The following is a 23,518-nucleotide window of genomic DNA, read 5'->3' on the forward strand; positions in this document are numbered from 1 at the left end:
AGTAATAAATCTGTACAAACAGATATACAGGGGCTGTGGGGGGGGGGGGAGGAGAGGAAAGAGGGGGCTCAGCGCTTACTATGTGCAAGGCACTGTTCTAAGCGCTGTGGTACAACCTGATCACCCTGCGTGGCTCAGTGGAAAGAGCCCGGGCTCTGGAGTCAGAGGTCATGGGTTCAAATCCCGGCTCTGCCAATTGTCAGCTGTGTGACCTTGGGCAAGTCACTTAACTTCTCTGGGCCTCAGTGACCTCATCTGTAAAATGGGGATTAAGACTGTGAGCCCCACATCGTGATCACCTTGTATCCCCCCCAGCACTTAGAACAGTGCTTTGCACATAGTAAGCGCTTAATAAATGCCATTCCTATTATTATTACTATTAGCCTGTGTCCTCCCTAGCGCTTAGAACAGTGCTTTGCACATCATAAGCGCTTAACAGATACCAAAATTATTATACCAAATACCAAAATTACAGAGAAGCAGCGTGGCTCAGTGGAAAGAGCCCGGGCTTTGGAGTCAGGGGTCATGGGTTCAAATTCCGGCTCCACCACATGTCTGTGTGACCTTGGGCAAATCACTTAACTTCTCTGAGCCTCAGTTACCTCATCTGTAAAATGGGGATTAAGACTGGGACAACGTGATCACCTTGTATCCACCCCAGCGCTTAGAACAGTGCTTTGCACATAGTAAGCACTTAATAAATGCCATTACTATTATTATTACTATTAGCCTGTGTCCTCCCTATTGCTTAGAACAGTGCTTTGCACATAGTAAGCGCTTAACAGATACCAAAATTATTATACTAAATACCAAAATTACAGAGAAGCAGCATGGTTCACTGGGAAGAACCCGGGCTTTGGAGTCAGAGGTCAGGGGTTCGAATCCCAGCTCCGCCACATGTCTGTGTGACCTTGGGCAAGTCACTTAACTTCTCTGAGCCTCAGTTCCCTCATGATGATGATGGCATTTGTTAAGCGCTTACTGTGTGCAGAGCACTGTTCTAAGCGCTGGTGGGGATACAGGGTGATCAAGTTGTCCCACGTGGGGCTCACAGTCTTAATCCCCAGTTTACAGATGAGGTAACTGAGGCTCAGAGAAGTTAAGTGAAGTTAAGTCAAGATGAGCAGTCTCTCTCCTCCCTCATCTGTAAAATGGGGATTAAGACTGTGAGCCCCACATCGTGATCAGCTTGTATCCCCCCCCAGCGCTTAGAACAGTGCTTTGCACATAGTAAGCGCTTAATAAATGCCATTATTATTATTACCCTGTATCCTCCCTAGTGCTTAGAACAGTGTTTTTGCACATAGTAAGCGCTTAACCAAAATTATTGTTAATCCGTCGTATTTATTGAGCGCTTACTGTGTGCAGAGCACTGTACTAAGCGCTTCATCATCATCATCATCATCAATCGTATTTATTGAGCGCTTACTATGTGCAGAGCACTGGACTAAGCGCTTGGGAAGTACAAATTGGCAACATCTAGAGACAGTCCCTACCCAACAGTGGGCTCACCGTCTAGAAGGGGGAGACCGAGAACAAAACCAAACATACTAACAAAATAAAATAAATAGAATAGATATGTACAAGTAAAATTGATAAATAGAGTAATAAATATGTACAAACATATAGACAGGTGCTGTGGGGAAGGGAAGGAGGTAAGATGGGGGGGATGGAGAGGGGGGCGAGGGGGAGAGGAAGGAAGCGCTTGTTATTAGACGCAGTCATCCCGCTTGCCACCCTTGGGCCGTGGAACAGAGTAGGGGCGGTGAGAGCCGTCCGTCCGCCGGCCGACCATGGGGACGGACGGACGGATGGAGTGGCCACCGTGAAAGCCGGGGTGGGCTCTATCCCAGCGCGACGGTACTTCCCAAGCGCTTAGCCCAGTGCTCTGCACACAGTAAGCGCTCAATAAATGCGATCGACGATGATGACGGTAGATCGGGAGCGGAAGGCGGCCCCTTCTGCCTCGGGGCGGGGGGCACCCGGAAGCCACGGGGCCCCTCCACGACGAGCCCTCTGTCCCTCCCAGTGACCCCGACTGTGAAGGTCACCGCTGTGAAAACAGCAGCGCGTACGACCACCAGCAGTACGACGGGGAGGAGAGTCAAGATGAAGACAGCTGCTCGGAGCACAGCTCCAGTACCTCAACGTCCACCAACCAGAAAGAAGGGAAATACTGTGACTGTTGTTACTGTGAGTTCTTCGGACACGGAGGCGTAAGTTTTCCACGTTTCCCCTCGGGCCCGCCGACGCCCCACGGGCGGCGGGGGGTGGGGTGGTCCCGCAGCGGGGAGCGGTCGGCGCTTCCCGTCTCCCCCCAGGCCTGGGCACGACGGGGAACGGGAAGGAAACGTGCCCTCCTGGAAGGCCGGCCCGCGGAGGGGACGGGCTGGGGGCCCGCCACGGAGCGTCGGAAGCGAGCGGCCTCCCGCCAGAAAGCCCGGGCATTGGGCCCGCCCGGCCTTTCCCTTACGGTGGCGGTGACTGTAGGTGGGATCGGCCCTGGCGGGACGGACCGCGTGCCCCGGGGGGATGTATCCTGCAGCAGCCCGACATGGGGGTCGTCTGGGGGGAGAAAGGGACAGCCTGGGAAGGCGAGGGATGAGTCCGGGGCATCCCTGAGCATTGGGGAGCATGGGGACGAGAGAGAGGAACCTTCTGGGAGAACCAAGGGGGGAGAATAAGACCCCCCAATAACGCTTGTGAATCAGTCAATCAATCAATCAATCGTATTTATTGAGCGCTTACTGTGTGCAGAGCACCGGACTAAGCGCTTGGGAAGTACAAGTCGGCGACACATAGAGACGGTCCCTACCCAACAGCGGGCTCATAGTCTAAAAGGGGGAGACAGAGAACAAAACCAAACATACTAACAAAATAAAATAAATAGAGTAGATAGGTACCAGCAAAATAAATAAATAAATAAATAAATAGAGTAATAAATATCATCATCATCATCAATCGTATTCATTGAGCGCTTACTGTGTGCAGAGCACTGTACGAAGCGCTTGGGAAGTACAAGTCGGCAACACATAGAGACAGTCCCTACCCAACAGCGGGCTCACAGTCTAGAAGGGGGAGACAGAGAACAAAACCAAACATACTAACAAAATAAAATAAATAGAATAGATATGTACAAGTAAAATAAATAAATAGAGTAATAAATATCATCATCATCATCAATCGTATTTATTGAGCGCTTACTGTGTGCAGAGCACTGTACTAAGCGCTTGGGAAGTACAAGCGGCAACACATAGAGACAGTCCCTACCCAACAGCGGGCTCACAGTCTAAAAGGGGGAGACAGAGAACAAAACCAAACATACTAACAAAATAAAATAAATAGAGTAGATAGGTACCAGTAAAATAAATAAATAAATAAATAAATAGAGTAATAAAGATCATCATCATCATCAATCGTATTCATTGAGCGCTTACTGTGTGCAGAGCACTGTACGAAGCGCTTGGGAAGTACAAGTCGGCAACACATAGAGACAGTCCCTACCCAACAGCGGGCTCACAGTCTAAAAGGGGCAGACAGAGAACAGAACCAAACATACTAACAAAATAAAATAAATAGAGTAGATAGGTACCAGTAAAATAAATAAATAAATAAATAGAGTAATAAATATCATCATCATCATCATCATCAATCGTATTTATTGAGCGCATACTGTGTGCAGAGCACTGTACTAAGCGCTTGGGAAGTACAAGTCGGCAACACATAGAGACAGTCCCTACCCAACAGCGGGCTCACAGTCTAGAAGGGGGAGACAGAGAACAAAACCAAACATACTAACAAAATAAAATAAATAGAATAGATATGTACAAGTAAAATAAATAAATAAATAAATAGAGTAATAAATATCATCATCATCATCAATCGTATTTATTGAGCGCTTACTGTGTGCAGAGCACTGTACTAAGCGCTTGGGAAGTACAAGCGGCAACACATAGAGACAGTCCCTACCCGACAGCGGGCTCACAGTCTAAAAGGGGCAGACAGAGAACAAAACCAAACATACTAACAAAATAAAATAAATAGAGTAGATAGGTACCAGTAAAATAAATAAATAAATAAATAGAGTAATAAATATCATCATCATCATCATCAATCGTATTTATTGAGCGCATACTGTGTGCAGAGCACTGTACTAAGCGCTTGGGAAGTACAAGTCGGCAACACATAGAGACAGTCCCTACCCAACAGTGGGCTCACAGTCTAGAAGGGGGAGACGGAGAACAAAACCAAACATACTAACAAAATAAAATAAAGAGAATAGATATGTACAAGTAAAATAAATAAATAGAGTAATAAATATCATCCTCATCAATCGTATTTATTGAGCGCTTACTGTGTGCAGAGCACTGTACTAAGCGCTTGGGAAGTACAAGTCGGCAACACATAGAGACAGTCCCTACCCAACAGCGGGCTCATAGTCTAAAAGGGAGAGACAGAGAACAAAACCAAACATACTAACAAAATAAAATAAATAGAATAGATATGTACAAGTAAAATAAATAAATAGAGTAATAAATATCATCATCATCAATCATATTTATTGAGCGCTTACTGTGTGCAGAGCACTGTACTAAGCGCTTGGGAAGTCCAAGTTGGCAACACATAGAGACGGTCCCGACCCAACAGCGGGCTCACAGTCTAGAAGGGGGAGACAGAGAACAAAACCAAACATACTAACAAAATAAAATAAATAGAGTAGATATGTACCAGTAAAATAAATAAATAAATAGAGTAATAAATATGTACATACATATATGCAGGTGCTGTGGGGAAGGGAAGGAGGTAAGATGCGGGGATGGAGAGGGGGATGAGGGGGAGAGGAAGGAGGGGGCTCAGTGTGGGAAGGCCTCCTGAAGGAGGTGAGCTCTCAGCAGGGCCTTGAAGGGAGGAAGAAAGCGAGCCTGGCGGAGGGGCAGAGGGAGGACATTCCGGGCCCGGGGAAGGAGGACGTGGGCCGGGGGTCGATGGCGGGACAGGCGAGAGGGAGGCCTAACGGTGAGGAGATTAGCGGCGGAGGAGCGGACGGTGCGGGCTGGGTGCGAAGCCCCCCGGGGTCTCCGCTCAGGTTGAAATCAAACGTTCAAAATCCGGCGCTTGAACGAAATTTAGCCGGAGAGGCTGAAAGTGGTTTTTATTTACCGGAAAGCGTAGCAGCTGGTTTCCTGGGAGGCTGTTGGGCAGCAAGTTGTGGCGACTTGGAATCCCGTGAGTTGGGTGGACACGACGCCGGACTCCACTTGGGTGTCCCAGTCTCCCCGGGCCGCTCCCCCGAACACCGAATGTCCTTTTCTAACTTCCTCAGCCGCCGGCCGCCCCCACCAGTCGGAATTACGCGGAAATGCGGGAGAAGCTGCGCTTACGGCTGACCAAGAGGAAAGAGGAGCAGCCCAAAAAACCGGATCAGGTCTCCGAAAGGGAGAGTGTCGTCGACCATCGAAAGGTGGAAGACTTGCTGCAGTTTATAAACAGCTCGGAGACCAAACCAGTAAGCAGCACTCGGGCAGCCAAGCGAGCGAGGCACAAGCAGAGAAAGGTATAAATGGAGGGGGCACCCCACCCTCACCCCCTTCCAGCCGCCCCAGGGCTTGGGAAGATTGCATGTGCGGAGAGGTGGTTAAAAAGATCAGCCGGCCCCACCTACCCCCTCTTCCCCACCCAGAGCACGGCGGGGTCTGTTTCTGTGGACATTTTTGTGGGGCGAAGACAGGCTGGAGCCCCACGGATTCAGCTCTGGGGAGATGAATCAATCAATCAATCAATCAATCGTATTTATTGAGCGCTTACTATGTGCAGAGCACTGTACTAAGCGCTTGGGAAGTACAAATTGGCAACACATAGAGACAGTCCCTACCCAACAGTGGGCTCACGGTCTAAAAGGGGGAGACAGAGAACAGAACCAAACATACCAACAAAATAAAATAAATAGGATAGAAATGGACAAGTAAAATAAATAAATAAATAGAGTAATAAATATGTACAACCATATATACATATATACAGGTGCTGTGGGGAAGGGAAGGAGGTAAGACGGGGGGATGGAGAGGGGGATGAGGGGGAGAGGAAGGAAGCGGCTCAGTCTGGGAAGGCCTCCTGGAGGAGGTGAAATTAGGCAGGACCCGAGGCCGGGAAAGGGGGAGTGGTCCCCGGGATTCGGGGGGCGAGACCCGAGGCCGGGGCAGAGGCGTAGCCCGGGATCCAGGGAGACAGGAAGGAAGTGGGGCCTAAAGTCGGGAAATGGGGATGTGTGGGAGGGGTGGATTCAGGCGATGGTCGCGGCCACCTGCCGCGAACGCCAGTAGAAACTCCGCAGAAACCATCATCATCATCAATCGTATTTATTGAGCGCTTACTGTGTGCGGAGCACTGGACTAAGCGCTTGGGAAGTCCAAGTTGGCAACGTCTAGAGACAGTCCCTACCCAACAGTGGGCTCACAGTCTAAAAGAGGGAGACAGAACAAAACCAAACATACTAACAAAGTAAAATAAATAGAATAGATATGTACAAGTAAAATAAATAGAGTAATAAATATGTACAAACATATATACATACATATATATATATATATATATATATATATATATATATATATATATATACACACACAGTGCAGAGCACTGTACTAAGCGCTTGGGAAGTACAAGTAGGCAACATATAGAGACAGTCCCTACCCAACAGTGGGCTCACACTTTAGAAGGGGGAGACAGAGAACAAAACCAAACATACTAACAAAATAAAATAAATAGAATAGATATGTACAAGTAAAATAAATAAATAGAGTAATAAATATGTACAAACATATATATATATAAATAAATAAATAGAGTAATAAATATGTACAAACATATATATATATACAGTGCAGAGCACTGTACTAAGCACTTGGGAAGTCCAAGTTGGCAACATATCATCATCATCATCAATAGTATTTATTGAGCGCTTACTGTGTGCAGAGCACTGTACTAAGCGCTTGGGAAGTCCAAGTTGGCAACATCTAGAGACATTCCCTACCCAACAGTGGGCTCACAGTCTAAAAGAAATGCGGGAGAAGCTCCGTTTTACGTTGGACCAAGGAGAAAGAAGAGCAGCCCCCCAAAGCAGACACGAACTCGTGGGTTTTCTTCTTGGGGACCGGTGAGAGGGTCTTGGGTTCCAGGGAGGGGAATCCGGGAATCCAGGAGGATCCCGCCCTCGCCTCCTGTGTCTCGGCTGCTTCCCTCTCCTTGGTGGCAGGGCTGTGTCTCTCTACGTTGACGATTTGTACTTCCCAAGCGCTTAGTAATAATAATGATGGCATTTATTAAGCGCTTACTATGTGCAAAGCACCGTTCTAAGCGCCGGAGAGGTTACAAGGTGATCAGGCTGTCCCACGGGGGGGCTCACAGTCTTAATCTCCATTTTACAGATGAGGTAACAGGCTCAGAGAATAATAATAATAATGATGATGGCATTTATTAAGCGCTTACTATGTGCAAAGCACTATTCTAAGCGCTCAATAAATACGAATGATTGATTGATATAGACTTCAGAGGTCATGGGTCCAAATCCCGGCTCCGCCAATTGTCAGCTGTGTGACTTTGGGCAAGTCACTTCACTTCTCTGGGCTTCAGGTCCCTCATGTGTAAAATGGGGATGAAGACTGTGAGCCCGCCGTGGGACAACCTGGTCACCTTGTAACCTCCCCAGTGCTTAGAACTGTGCTCTGCACATAGTAAGCGCTTAATAAATGCTATTATTATTATTATTATTATATACAGGTGCTGTGGGGAGGGGAAGGAGGTAAGGCAGGGGGGATGGGGATGGGGAGGTGCCCCTCCCTGCCCCCTCGGACTGCCCAGCCCACTTTGATGCCCGGGGCTCTTTCTTCAACTTGCCTCCCTCAGGGTTTCATTGCCCAGTATATATGTATATATGTCCTGTATATATGTATATATGTTTGTACATATTTATCACTCATTTATTTATTTTACTTGTACATATCTATTCTATTTATTTTATTTTGTTAGTAATGTTAGGTTTTGTTCCACGTCTCCCCCTTTTAGACGGTGAGCCTGCTGTTGGGTAGGGACTGTCTCTATATGTTGCCAACTTGTGCTTCCCAAGCGCTTAGTACAGTGCTCTGCACACAGTAAGTGCTCAATAAATGTGATTGATTGATTGATTGACTGTCTCTATATGTTGCCAACTTGTGCTTCCCAAGCGCTTAGTACAGTGCTCTGCACACAGTAAGCGCTCAATAGATACGATTGATTGATTGATTGCCCAAGGGTGGGGAGATGGAAGGAGGACAGCCACGTGCTTCTCTCAGTCGGGGCGATGAAGGAAGGAGCAGTTATTCTCCAAATTCACCACACGATGCTTCACTCATTCATTCAATCGTATTTATTGAGTGCTTACCGGGTGCAGAGCACTGTACTAAGCGCCTGGAAGGTTCAGTTGGGCCACAAAGAGAGACCTACCCAACAACAGGCTCATCATTAATGGTATCGCGGAGCGCTTCCTGCGTGCGGAGCCTTGCATTGAGCGGTCGGGCGAGTCCAATCCAGCAGAGTTAGTAGGAGCATTCAATCAATCAGTCATATTTATTGAGCGCTTACTGTGTGCAGAGCACTGTACTAAACGCTTGGGAAGTCCAAGTTGGCAACATATAGAGACGGTCCCTACCCAGCAGTGGGCTCACAGTCACTGCCCGGGCTGAGCCTACAGCCCCACGCGGCAGGCCGTTCCTCTTCCCAGACTTGGCACGTCAAACCACCGCCCAGTGCCCCCGTCCCAGGGATGGTTTGGGCTCAGTGGAAAGAGCCCGGGCTTTGGAGTCAGAGGTCATGGGTTCGAATCCCGGCTCCGCCTATTGTCAGCTGGGTGACTTTGGGCAAGTCACTTCACTTCTCTGGGCCTCAGTTCCCTCATCTGGAAAGTGGGGATTAAGATTGTGAGCCCCCCGTGGGCAACCTGATCACCTTATAACCTCCCCAGCGCTTAGAACAGTGCTTTGCATATAGTAAGCGCTTAATAAATGCCATCATTATTATTATTATTATTGGCCCTGTGCAGGCAGCCGCACTTTACACATTGCGCACACTGCTCTGCTCCGCTCTGCTCCTTGAAATGCGAGTAAATGAATGGGGAAGTCGAAATCTCGGGTTGGTGTTTTCAGTTACGTCAACCCAAAGATGCTCAGCTACCCAACCATTCATTCATTCATTCATTCACTCAATCGTATTTATTGAGTGCTTACTGTGTGCAGAGCACTGGACTAAGTGCTTGGGAAGTCCAATAATAATAATCATAGTGGCATTTATTAAGTGCTGTCCAAGTTGGCAACATCTAGGGACAGTCCCTACCCAACAGCGGGCTCACAGTCTAGAAGGGGGACAGACAACAAAACCAAACATATTAACAAAATAAAATCAATAGAATAGATATGTACAAGTAAAATAAATAGAGTATTCATTCATTCATTCATTCAGTTGTATTTATTGAGCACTTACTGTGTGCAGAGCACTGTACTAAGCGCTTGGGAAGTCCAAGTTGGCAACATCTAGAGACGGTCCCTACCCAACAGCGGGCTCACAGTCTAGAAGGGGGAGACAGACAACAAAACCAAACGTCTTAACAAAATAAAATCAATAGAATAAATATGTACAAGTAAAATAAATAGAGTATTCATTCATTCATTCATTCAATCGTATTTATTGAGCACTTACCGTGTGCAGAGCACTGGACTAAGCACTTGGGAAGTACAAGTTGGCAACATCTAGGGACGGTCCCTACCCAACAGCAAGCTCACTGTTTAGAAGGGGGAGACAGACAACAAAACCAAACATATTAACAAAATAAAATCAATAGAATAAATATGTACAAGTAAAATAAATAGAGGAGTAATAAATATGTACTAACTTATATACAGGATATACATATATACAGGAATGGTTCAGTGGGGCTGGAGAAATGGTCCTGTTGTTTTCCCGGGTCCAAGTTGGCCAGCTGAACCATGGGGGTTTAAAATCCCCCAACCTGAGAGGGATGTTGGTTGCTGCATTACCTTGGACAAGTCACTTACCTTTGTGTGCCTCCATTTCCCCATCTGTAAAATGGGAGTTCAATGCCTGGTCTCCCTTCTACTTAGACAGTGAGCCCCATGTGGGACAGGAGTGTGTCCAACCTAACCTAACGAGGAGGCCGGGGCCCCAAAGCCAGTCAGTCAGTGGTATTTGTTGAGCACCCACTGTGTGCAGAGCACTGTACTAAGCACTTGGGAGAGTACAATGCCACAGAGGTGGCAGACGCGTTCCCTGCCCCATCATCATCATCATCATCAATCGTATTTATTGAGCGCTTACTGTGTGCAGAGCACTGTACTAAGCACTGTACTAAGCCCCAGACGAGCTTACACTCTAGAAGAGGAGCTTTGATCAGTCAATCGGTAATAATAATAATGTTGGCATTTGTTAAGCGCTTACTATGTGCAAAGCACTGTTCCAAGCGCTGGGGGGGGGGGGGGGGGGGAACAAAGTGATCCGGTTGTCCCATGTGGGGCTCACAGTCTTAATCCCCATTTTACAGATGAGGTAACTGAGGCTCAGAGAAGTTAAGTGGCTTGCCCAAGGTCATACAGCAGGCATGTGGCGGAGCCGGGATTCGAACCCATGACCTCCGACTCCAAAGCCCGGGCTCTTTCCACTGAGCCACGCTGCTTCTCCAAGTCGGTGGGTTTTTTGAGCGCTCACTGTGGGCAGACTGTGACTTCTAGACTGTGAGCCCGCTGTTGGGTAGGGACCGTCTCTCTATCAATCAATCAGTGAATCGTATTTATTGAGCGCTTACTGTGTGCAGAGCACTGGGCTAAGAGCTTGGGAAGCACAAGTTGGCAACATCTAGAGACGGTCCCTACCCAACAGCGGGCTCACAGTCTAGAAGGGGGAGACAGAGAACAAAACCAAACATATTAACAAAATAAAATAAATAGAATAGATATGTACAAGTAAAATAAATAGAGTAATAAATATGTACAAACATATATACATGTATACAGGTGCTGTGGGGAAGGGAAGGAGGTAAAACGGGGGGGGATAGAGGGGGGACAAGGGGGAGAGGAAGGAGGGGGCTCAATCTCTATGTTGCCAACTTGGACTTCCCAAGCACTTAGTATAATCAGTCAATCAATCAATTTATTGAGCGCTTACTGTGTGCAGAGCACTGGACTAAGCGCTTGGGAAGTCCAAGTTGGCAACATCTAGAGACAGTCCCTACCCAACAGCGGGCTCACAGTCTAGAAGGGGGAGACAGAGAACAAAACCAAACATACTAACAAAATAAAATAAATAGAATAGATATGTACAAGTAAGATAAATAAATAGAGTAATAAATATGTATAAACATATATACATCTATACAGGTGCTGTGGGGAAGGGAAGGAGGTAAGATGAGGGGGATGGAGAGGGGGACGAGGGGGAGAAGAAGGAAGGGGCTCAGTCAATCAATCAATCGTATTTATTGAGCGCTTACTGTGTGCAGAGCACCGTACTAAGCGCTTGGGAAGTACAAGTCGGCAACACAGTACAGTGCTCTGCACACAGTAAGCACTCAATAAATAGGATTGAGTGGATAACAATAATAATAATAATAATGACGGCATTTGTTAAGCGCTTACTTTGTGCCAAGCACTGTTCTAAGCACTGGGGGGGGGGATACAAGGTGATCAGGTTGTCCCAATCTTAATCCCCATTTTACAGCTGAGGTAACTGAGGCTCAGAGAGGTTAAGTGTCTTGCCCAAGGTCACACAGCAGGATGGCTCAATCGTATTTATTGAGCGCTTACTGTGTGCAAAGCACTGTACTAAGCGCTTGGGAAGTACAAGTTGGCAACGTATAGAGACAGTCCCTACGAAAGAGCCCGGGCTTTGGAGTCAGAGGTCATGGGCTCAAATCCCGGCTCTGCCAATTGTCAGCTGTGTGACTTTGGGCAAGTCACTTCACTTCTCTGCGCCTCAGTTACCTCATCTGTAAAATGGGGATGAAGACTGTGAGCCCCACGTGGGACAACCTGATCACCTTGTATCGCCCCAGTGCTTAGGACAGTGCTTTGCACATAGTAAGCGCTTAACGAATACCATTATTATTATGTGGCGGAGTCGGGATTCGAACCCATGACCCCTGACTCCAAAGCCCGGGCTCTTGCCGCTGAGCCACGCTGCTTCTCATGCAAGGTCGGGGGTGGCGGGAGAGGAAGCCGGAACGGTAACGCGCTTAGCGGAGTGCTCCGCGCGGAATAAGCGCTCAGTAAATACGATCGAACGGTTAAATGAATAATACACTCTTGGGTCCTCATTTCTCGCGTGTCCTATTCACGCGTGTTTCTGCATCAGCACCAGAAGTCCATCCGTTCTACAACTTGGCGCTTGCCGAGTAACGAGGCTGTGATGCGTGCAATTCGGCCCCTTTTTTTATGGCGTCTCTTAAGCTCCCACTCTGTGTCAAGCGCTTTTGTGAGCGCTGGGAGGATACAAACCAATTAGGCCCGACAAAGTCCCGGTCCCTCCGGGGGCTCCCAGTCTGAGGAAGGAGGGCAGGAATCGAATCCCATTTTGCAGTTGAGGAAACCGAGGCCCGGAGGAGCACGGTGACTTGCCCAGGGCTTCACAGCAGGCAGGCGGCGGAGCCAGGATTCGAACCCAGGCCACCGGTCGGTCCACGAGGCCCCACGGCCATTTGGGTATCGCCCTGTAAATGATGAGCTGGAGCCAAGTCGTAGCAGCGGGAGGTTATTATTATCTGCCAATTGTTGCCAATTTGTACTTCCCAAGCGCTCAGTACAGTGCTCTGCACATAGTAAGCGCTCAATAAATACGATTGATGATGATTATCCGTCTTCTTCACGCGTGTACAGAGCACAGTGCAAGATATTGCAAGTGAGAAATAATAATAATAATGGCATTTATTAAGTGCTTCCTACGTGCAAAGCACTGGGGAGGTCACAAGGCGATCAGGTTGTCCCACGGGGGGCTCACAGTCTTAATCCCCATTTGACAGATGAGGTCACTGAGGCCCAGAGAAGTTAAATAATAGTAATAATGGCATTTGTTAAGCGCTTACTATGTGCAAAGCACTGTTCTAAGCGCTGGAGGGGATACAAGATGATCAGGTTGTCGCACGTGGGGCTCACAGTCAATCCCCATTTTACAGATGAGGTCACTGAGGCTCAGAGAAGTTAAGTGACTTGCCCAAGGTCACACAGCAGACATGTGGCGGAGCCGGGATTCGAACCCATGACCTCTGACTCCGAAGCCCGGGCTCTTTCCACTGAGCCATGTGACCTGCCCAAAGTCACACAGCTGACAAGTGGCATTGTTGGGATTTGAACCCATGACCTGTGACTCCAAAGCCCGGGCTCTTCCCACTGAGCCACGCTGCCTCCCCAAATGTACTCCAACTTCACAGACGACACGTGTAAGCGGCTGACTTGACCCCGTTTGGCGTGCCGAGCCTTCGCCCACAGGAAAAAAGGGATGTCTGGGCGGAAATCTCCAGAAAACGAGCGATCGTGTCGCCACGAATTCGCACGAATGCGACTCACTGGTAATAATAATGATGGCATTTATTAAGCGCTTACTATGTGCAAAGCACCGTTCTAAGCGCTGGGGAGATTACAAGGCAATCAGGTTGTCCTACAAGGGGCTCACAGTCTTACTCCCCATTTTACAGATGAGGGAACTGAGGCACAGAGAAGGTAAGTGACTTGCCCCAAGTCACACAGCTGACAGGTGGCGGAGCCGGGATTCGAACCCACGACCTCTGACTCCAAAGCCCGGGCTCTTTCCACTGAGCTGTGCTGCTTCTCTGGTCTGGAGAACTTGCCAACAAGTTGCCAACTTGGACTTCCCAAGCGCTTAGTCCAGTGCTCTGCACACAGTAAGCGCTCAATAAATAATAAATAATAAATCAATCAATAAATACGATTGATTGATTGAGAAGCGAAATCGTTGTGGCCGGTCTGTTCGCAACATCGGGTGTGACGCCCCGCGGGGCAACCCTTTTCTCCTCTCCCCAGTCCTGCGCTTAGCACGGCGCTTTGCACTTCATTCATTCATTCAATCGTATTTATTGAGCACTTACTGTGTGCAAAGCACTGTACTAAGCGCTTGGGAAGTCCAAGTTGGCAACAGATAGAGACGGTCCCTACCCAACAGCGGGCTCACAGTCTGGAAGGGGGAGACAGCCAACAAAACAAAACACGTTAACAAAATGAAATGTGCGGAGGGAGGGCATTCCAGGCCAGGGGAAGGACATGAGACTTCCTTCTTTCTTTCTTTAATGGCATTTATTAAGCGCTTACTATGTGCCAAGCACTGTTCTAAGCGCTGAGGGGGATACAAGGTGATCAGGTTGTCCCACGTGGGGCTCACCGTCTTCATCCCCATTTTACGGACTTCCCGACTCCTGGTTCTGTGTATTCTATTTATTTTATTTTGTTAGTATGTTTGGTTTTGTTCTCTGTCTCCCCCTTTTAGACTGTGAGCCCACTGTTGGGTAGGGACCGTCTCTATATGTTGCCAACTTGTACTTCCCAAGCGCTTAGTACAGCGCTCTGCACGCAGTAAGCGCTCAATAAATACGATTGATGCTGATCTGCTCTTCATTTTTCATCTTTACTTGTAACCCGTTTCAACTGCTCAAATGTCTATTCGCGGCAATAAAGCAAGAATGTTTTCAATCCAGAAAGTGAAGCACTCGATGGGCGCCCAATAGGGGAGTCCCGGTGGGACGAGCGTTACCAACTTGTACTTCCCAAGCGCTTAGTACAGTGCTCTGCACACAGTAAGCGCTCAATAAGTACGATTGATGATGGTTGATGATGATGAGGCCCGGCCCGCGAGAGGCCGACTGAGGTTGGAGTAGCTACCGCGGGTTAAGGCCGTCATCATCATCATCATCATCATCATCATCATCATCAATCGTATTTACTGAGCGCTTACTATGTGCAGAGCACTGTACTAAGCGCTTGGGAAGTACAAATTGGCAACATAGAGAGACAGTCCCTACCCAACAGTGGGCTCACAGTCTAAAACCTCCTCCAGGAGGCCTTCCCAGACTGAGCCCCTTCCTTCCTCTCCCCCTCGTCCCCCTCTCCATCCCCCCATCTTACCTCCTTCCCTTGCCCACAGCACCTGTATATATGGATATATGTTTGTACGTATTTATTACTCTATTTATTTTACTTGTACATATCTATTCTATTTATTTTATTTTGTTAGTGTGTTTGGTTTTGTTCTCTGTCTCCCCCTTTCAGACTGTGAGCCCACTGTTGGGTAGGGACTGTCTCTATATGTTGCCAATTTGTACTTCCCAAGCACTCAGTCCAGTGCTCTGCACATAGTAAGCGCTCAATAAATACGATTGATGATGATGATGATAAAAGGGGGAGACAGAGAACGAAACCAAGCATACGAACAAAATAAAATAAATAGAAGAGATATGTACAAGTAAAATAATGATGATGATATGATAATGATGACGACAAGTAAAATTGATGATGATGATAAAAGGGGGAGACAGAGAACAAAACCAAACATATGAACAAAATAAAATAAATAGAAGAGATATGTACAAGTAAAATAATGACGATGATATGATAATGATGACGACAAGTAAAATTGATGATGATGATAAAAGGGGGAGACAGAGAACAAAACCAAACATACGAACAAAATAAAATAAATAGAAGAGATATGTACAAGTAAAATAATGACGATGATATGATAATGATGACGACAAGTAAAATTGATGATGATGATAAAAGGGGGAGACAGCGAACAAAACCAAACATACGAACAAAATGAAATAAATAGAAGAGGTATGTACAAGTAAAATGATGATGATATGATAATGATGACGACAAGTAAAATTGATGATGATGATAAAAGGGGGAGACAGCGAACAAAACCAAACATACGAACAAAATGAAATAAATAGAAGAGATATGTACAAGTAAAATAATGATGATGATATGATAATGATGACGACAAGTAAAATTGATGATGATGATAAAAGGGGGAGCCAGAGAACAAAACCAAACATACGAACAAAAGTAAAATAAATAGAAGAGATATGTACAAGTAAAATAATGATGATGATATGATGACGACAAGTAAAATTGATGATGATGATAAAAGGGGGAGACAGCGAACAAAACCAAACATACGAACAAAATAAAATAAATAGAAGAGATATGTACAAGTAAAATAATGATGATGATATGATAATGATGACAAGTAAAATTGATGATGATGATAAAAGGGGGAGACAGAGAACAAAACCAAACATACGAACAAAATGAAATAAATAGAAGAGATATGTACAAGTAAAATAATGACGATGATATGATAATGATGACGACAAGTAAAATTGATGATGATGATGATAAAAGGGGGAGCCAGAGAACAAAACCAAACATACGAACAAAATGAAATAAATAGAAGAGATATGTACAAGTAAAATAATGATGATATGATAATGATGACGACAAGTAAAATTGATGATGATGATAAAAGGGGGAGACAGCGAACAAAACCAAACATACGAACAAAATAAAATAAATAGAAGAGATATGTACAAGTAAAATAGTGATGATGATATGATAATGATGACGACAAGTAAAATTGATGATGATGATAAAAGGGGGAGACAGAGAACAAAACCAAACATACGAACAAAAGTAAAATAAATAGAAGAGATATGTACAAGTAAAATAATGACGATGATATGATAATGATGACGACAAGTAAAATTGATGATGATGATAAAAGGGGGAGACAGAGAACAAAACCAAACATACGAACAAAAGTAAAATAAATAGAAGAGATATGTACAAGTAAAATAATGATGATGATATGATGACGACAAGTAAAATTGATGATGATGATAAAAGGGGGAGACAGAGAACAAAACCAAACATACGAACAAAATAAAATAAGTAGAAGAGATATGTACAAGTAAAATAATGATGATGATATGATAATGATGACGACAAGTAAAATTGATGATGATGATAAAAGGGGGAGACAGCGAACAAAACCAAACATACGAACAAAAGAAAATAAATAGAAGAGATATGTACAAGTAAAATAATGATGATGATATGATAATGATGACAAGTAAAATTGATGATGATGATGATAAAAGGGGGAGACAGAGAACAAAACCAAACATACGAACAAAATAAAATAAATAGAAGAGATATGTACAAGTAAAATAATGACGATGATATGATAATGATGACGACAAGTAAAATTGATGATGATGATAAAAGGGGGAGACAGAGAACAAAACCAAACATACGAACAAAATAAAATAAATAGAAGAGATATGTACAAGTAAAATAATGATGATGATATGATAATGATGACGACAAGTAAAATTGATGATGATGATAAAAGGGGGAGCCAGAGAACAAAACCAAACATACGAACAAAATGAAATAAATAGAAGAGATATGTACAAGTAAAATAATGATGATGATATGATAATGATAAGTACAATTGATGATGATAAAAGGGGGAGACAGCGAACAAAACCAAACATACGAACAAAATAAAATAAATAGAAGAGATATTCCGTTCTCGCCCCCGCCCCGACTCACGCCCTCCCCTCCCTGTCTTTAATAGCTAGAAGAGAAAGCCCGCCTGGAAGCGGAGGCCAGAGAACGGGAACATCACCAGCTCCTCGAAGAACAGAGGCGGCGGGAAGAGGAGGAGGAGGAGAGGTTGAAGCAGGAGTTCCAGCGGCTCCAGGAGCTGCAGCAGCTCAGGGCGCTGAAGAAGAAGAAGAAAGAGCGGGCGGCGAAGGACTGTCCCAAGGCGGACCCGCTCCCTCGGAGTCTCCAGGCGGCCAAGGAGTCGGAGGCCGGCGCCGGGGACCTGCAGAACGGCATCCTGGAGCCTCCCGCCAAGGTAGCCGCCCCGTCCGGCCCTTCCCTCCCCGGGCCGCCCGCGCCCTGCGGGCCCCCCGACCCCCCGAGCCCCGGCGACCCCAAGCTCCCGTTCCCGAAAGAGGCCCGGGCGAAGCAACCGGAGCCGCTCTCCTTCCTCCTGGACATGATGCACCGTCACCAGGAAGGGGCCGGCAAGCCCAAGCCGAAGGCCGGCGGCCGGCCCGGCGGCGGGGCCCCGGAGGCCCCCCGGGCCAGGAGCCAGGCGGAGCCCCGGGCCAAGGCGGCGGAGCCCGAGCCCCGGAGGGAGGAGAGGAGGGCCGGCAACACCAACAACAACAACAGAAAGCAGTTCAATCACGTCAAGGAGGAGAGGCCGGGCCCGAGGGACACCACCCCTTCGCCGAGCGAGCAGCAGCCGCCGCCGCCGCCGCCGCCCCAGCAGAACCACAAGGTAGCCCCCGCGGAGTCTCCCCAGCCCAAGGGGAGGAGCAAGAAAAATAAAAAGAAGAAAGGAGACAGAGTCAGCAGTTCGATCGGTAAATACGGGTTCGAGGAAGGGGTTGGAGGGAGCGGGCCGGTCCCGGATCCGGCTCGCGGGCGCCGGGCACCGGGGCGCGGCACGTGGAGATGCTAGGCAGCGCCCGTGGCCCCCGGAGCCATCCCGTCCCTTCCGGAGGGATCGCGATCCTAAAGGCACGGGACCGCGTCCCACGTGCCTTTCCCGGTGGGAGACTCCAGCCTCCGTCCTGCTTCGGCGGTGCCGTGGTCCCCAGCCGCCGGTCAGTCAGTCGGTGCTGTTTACCGAGTGCGGAGCGCTGAGCTGAGTGCTTGGGAGGGGAGCCGCGTGGCTCAGTGGAAAGAGCCCGGGTTCGAAGGCAGAGGTCGTGGGTTCGAATGCCGACTCCGCCACGTGTCAGCTGTGTGACTTTGGGCAAGTCCCTTCGCTTCTCTGGGCCCCAGTTCCCTCATCTGTAAAATGGGGATTAAGACCGAACCCTACGTGGAACAACTTGATCACCTTGTAACCCCCTCCCAGCGCTTAGAACAGTGCTTTGCACATAGTAAGCGCTTAGTAAATGCCATCATCATTATTATGATTATTCTCTGGGCCTCAGTTCCCTCATCTGTAAAATGGGGATTAAGACTGTGAGCCCCAGGTGGAACAACTTGATCACCTTGTAACCCCCTCCCAGCGCTTAGAACAGTGCTTTGCACATAGTAAGCGCTTAGTAAATGCCATCATCATTATTATTATTATTCTCTGGGCCTCAGTTCCCTCATCTGTAAAATGGGGATTAAGACTGAACCCTACGTGGAACAACTTGATCACCTTGTAACCCCCTCCCAGTGCTTAGAACAGTGCTTTGCACATAGTAAGCGCTTAATAAATGCCATCATCATCATCACTCCTCGGAAAAGTACAACGGAGGCCCAAGACAAATCCCGTGAGCACATGGGGTTTGCCCTCTCACCGGGAAGACGGACACTAAAATATTAACCAGGGGGGTAATCGGCGGAAATGAATCGACCGTCGCGCAGATGTTTGTGAGTGTTGAGGGAAAGTTCAAACAAATCAGGAAGGGCCAGAGGTGGTCAGTGGAGTTCATTCATTCATTCAGTCATATTTATTGGTATTTCACGAAGCCATTCATTCATTCAATCGTGTTTATTGAGCGCTTACTGTGTGCAGAGCACTGGACTAAGCGCTTGGGAAGTCCAAGTTGGCAACATGTAGAGACGGTCCCTTCCCAACAACGGGCTCACAGGCTAGAAGGGGGAGACGGACGGCAAAACAAAACGTGGACAGGAGGATGGGAGATCAGAGAGGAGGCTGATGCGGTTTTCCAGTCGGGATAGGATGAGAGACTGAACCAGCAAGGTAGTGGTTTGGATGGAGAGGAAAGGGCAGATCTTGGCGACGTTGCGGAGGTGAGACCCGCAGGTTTTGGTGACGGATCAGATGTGAGGGGTGAACGAGAGAGCGGAGTCGAGGATGACACCAAGGTTGCGGGCTTGTGAGACGGGAAGGATGGTAGTGCCGTCTACAGTGATGGGAAAGTCAGGGAGAGGGCCGGGTTGCGCTCTGGCTCGTGGGAGTAAATGGTGGCGGGCTTGGAGGAAGAGGTAGGGTTTTCGGCGGGCTTGGGGTGGAAGCGAGAGCTGCTGTCTGTCAGAGGCGGACATCGGATCGGCAGGCTGGCGGGACAACCTGAGGCTGTGTGACTTCGGGCAAGTCACTTAACTTCTCTGGGCTTCAGTTCCCTCATCTGTAAAATGGGGATGAAGACTGTGAGCCGCCCCCGTGGGACAACCTGATCACCTTGGAACCTCCCCAGCGCTTGGAACAGTGCTTGGCACGTAGTAAGCGCTTCATAAATGCCATCATTATCATTATTATTAATAAGGATGGGGGCCGGGGGTGGGGACTAGAGCGAGATGCAGCCAACGGGTTGAAAGTACGAATAGAGCCGGCTCAAGAGGGTTTTTGCATCAGATTGGGGAGAATCACTGGAGAGCCTTGAAGCCCCTTGTGAAAAGTTCTTGTGCGATGCGGAGTGAAATGGGAAGCTCTTGGATTTCTGTTATTTTGTGGTATTTGTTAAGCCCTTACTGTGGATCAAGCGCCGTTCTCAGCTCTGGGGTAGATAGCAGGTAATCATTCATTCATTCATTCATTCCATCGTATTTATTCATTCCATCGTATTCATTCATTCATTCAGTCGCATTTATTCATTCATTCATTCCATCGCATTTATTCATTCATTCACTCAATCGCATTTATTGAGCGCTTACTGTGTGCAGAGCACTATATGAAGGGCTTGGGAAGTACAAGTTGGCAACATCTAGAGACGGTCCCTCCGCAACAACAGGCTCACAGTCTAGAAGGGGGAGGCAGAGAACAAAACAAAACATAGTAACAAAATAAAATCAATCAGTCAATCGTATTTATTGAGCACTTACTATTTGCAGAGCACTGTGCTAAGCGCTTGGGAAGTACAAGTTGGCAACATAGAGAGACGGTCCCTACCCAACAGCGGGCCCGCAGTCTAGAAGGGGGGAGACAGAGAACAAAACAAAACATATTAACAAAATAAAATCAATCAATCAATCAATCATATTTATTGAGCGCCTACTATTTGCAGAGCACTGTACTAAGCGCTTGGGAAGTACAAGTTGGCAACATAGACGGTCCCTACCCAGCAGTGGGCCAACAGTCTAGAAGGGGGGAGACAGAGAACAAAACAAAACATATTAACAAAATAAAATAAATAGATATATGCAAGTAAAATAAATAGAGTAATAAATTCATACAAACATATACATATACCATATATATATTTTGAGTGCTTACTGTGTGCAGGGCACTGTGCTAAGCGCTTGGAAAGTACAATTCGGCAACAGACGGAGACAGAGACAATCCCTCCCCAACAACGGGCTCACAGTTTAGAAGGAGGAGACAGACAACAAAATAAAACAAGTAGATGGACGTCAATACTATCAAAATAAATGTATATAATTAGAGATATATAAATAATGATGGGGAGACTGAGGCCCAGGGAGGTTAAGTGGCATGCTCAAGGTCACACAGCAGATATGGGGCAGATTGGACATAGTCCCTGTCCCGCATGGGACTCAGTCTGGGGAAGCATTCATTCATTCATTCAATCGTATTTATTGAGCGCTTACTGTGTGCAGAGCACTGTACTAAGCGCCTGGGAAGTACAGGTTGGCAACATATAGAGACGGTCCCGACCCAACAGGGGGCTCACAGTCTAGAAGGGGGAGACAGACAACAAAACAAAACATACTAACAAAATAAAATAAATAGAACAGATATGCGTGGCATAGTGGATAGAGCCTGGCACTCAGATGGTCATAATGATAATAATAATTTTGGTATTTGTTTAAGCGCTTACTATGTGCCGAACACCGTTCTAAACGCTGGGGTAGGTACGAGGTGATCAGGCTGTCCCACGTGGGGCTCCCGGTCTTCATCCCCATTTTCCAGATGAGGGAACTGAGGCCCAGAGAAGTGAAGTGACTTGCCCAAGGTCACACAGCAAGTGGCAGAGCCGGGATTAGAACCCACGACCTCTGGCTCCCAAGCCCGGGCTCTTTCCACTGAGCCACGCTGCTTCTCCATGGGTTCTGATGCTGACTCTGCCACTTGCCTGCTGTGTGAGCTTGAGCAAGTCACTTTGATTCTCTGGGCCTCAGTGACCTCATCTGTAAAATGGGGATTGAAACCGTGAGCCCCACGTGGGACGGGCTACGTCCAAGCTGATCTGCCTGTATTGCTGTGTTGCCAACTTGGACTTCCCAAGCGCTTAGTACAGTGCTCTGCACACAGTAAGCGCTCAATAAATACGATTGATTGATTGATTGATTGATCCCCCCAGCTCCTTAGGACGGTGCCTGGCACATAGTAAGCGCCCGACAAATGCCGTAATTCTTATTAAGTAGGCGGGAGAACAGGAATCGAGGCGGACTTGAGGAGAGGAGAGACGTGAGGTGAGTCACACGCCAAGTGACTGGGCGGCGACGTAGCGTGGCTCAGTGGAAAGAGCCCGGGCTTTGGAGTCAGAGGTCATGGGTTCAAATCCCGGCTCCGCCAACTGTCAGCTGTGTGACTTTGGGCAAGTCACTTCACTTCTCCGTGCCTCAGTTGGCTCATCTGTAAAATGGGGATTAAGACTGTGAGCCCCCCGTGGGACAACCTGATCACCTTGGAACCTCCCCAGCGCTTAGAACGGTGCTTTGCACATAGTAAGCGCTTCATAAATGCCATCATCATTATTATTATTATTATCACCTTGTAAACTCCCCAGTGCTTAGAACAGTGCTTTGCACATAGTAAGCGCTTAATAAATGCCATCGTTATTATTATTATTATCACCTTGTAAACTCCCCAGTGCTTAGAACAGTGCTTTGCACATAGTAAGCGCTTAATAAATGCCATCATCATTATTATTATTATTAGGAGGGAAGGCGAGCAGTTCCGCCACACGTCTGCTGTGTGACCTTGGGCAAGTCACTCAACTTCTCTGAGCCTGTTACCTCATCTGTAAAAAAAAATGGGGATTAAGACTGTGAGCCCCACGTGGGACAACCTGATCACCTTGTATCCACCCCAGTGCTTAGAACAGTGCTTGGCACATAGTAAGCGCTTAATCAATGCCATCATTAGGATAGACCGGCTTGGAGGGGAGAGAGGGCGGCAAGGAGACGGGCCCGCGACCTGACGGGAGCGTGGGCCGACGGAGCGTCAGTCCGGGTGGAGGGAGGTGGGCGGTTGTGCGGGAAGAACCAGCGGGATTTAGCGCTGGGAGCAGCGGGATTTAGCGCTGGGAGCAACGGGAGAGGTGAAAACCGGGAGGAGTCACAATTGTGGGCTTCTAGGCCTGGGAAGGGCGGTGGTGGAGTTGGGAAAGTGGGGAGAAGGAGAGATTAGAGAAGCAGTGTGGCTCAGTGGAAAGAGCCCGGGCTTTGGAGTCAGAGGTCATGGGTTCAAATCCTGGCTCCGCCAACTGTCAGCTGTGTGACTTTGGGCAAGTCACTTCACTTCTCTG

The 23,518-nt window shown here is 47.5% G+C and overlaps 1 protein-coding gene across 2 annotated transcripts in view; it reads left to right on the top strand.

The window, feature by feature from the left end:
• The window catches only part of FAM193A (family with sequence similarity 193 member A), a 252,759-nt gene that overhangs the window by 203,698 nt on the left and 25,543 nt on the right, over positions 1-23,518 (top strand). For both annotated transcript variants that reach the window (XM_038745554.1, XM_038745555.1), the window contains exons 18-20: positions 2,030-2,216; positions 5,324-5,554; positions 17,683-18,484. In XM_038745554.1, coding sequence (XP_038601482.1) covers positions 2,030-2,216; positions 5,324-5,554; positions 17,683-18,484 — 1,220 coding nt within the window. The remainder of the gene's footprint in view (positions 1-2,029; positions 2,217-5,323; positions 5,555-17,682; positions 18,485-23,518) is intronic.

This window comes from Tachyglossus aculeatus, chromosome 4 (assembly GCF_015852505.1).
Source record: "Tachyglossus aculeatus isolate mTacAcu1 chromosome 4, mTacAcu1.pri, whole genome shotgun sequence".
Classification (NCBI taxonomy): domain Eukaryota; kingdom Metazoa; phylum Chordata; class Mammalia; order Monotremata; family Tachyglossidae; genus Tachyglossus; species Tachyglossus aculeatus.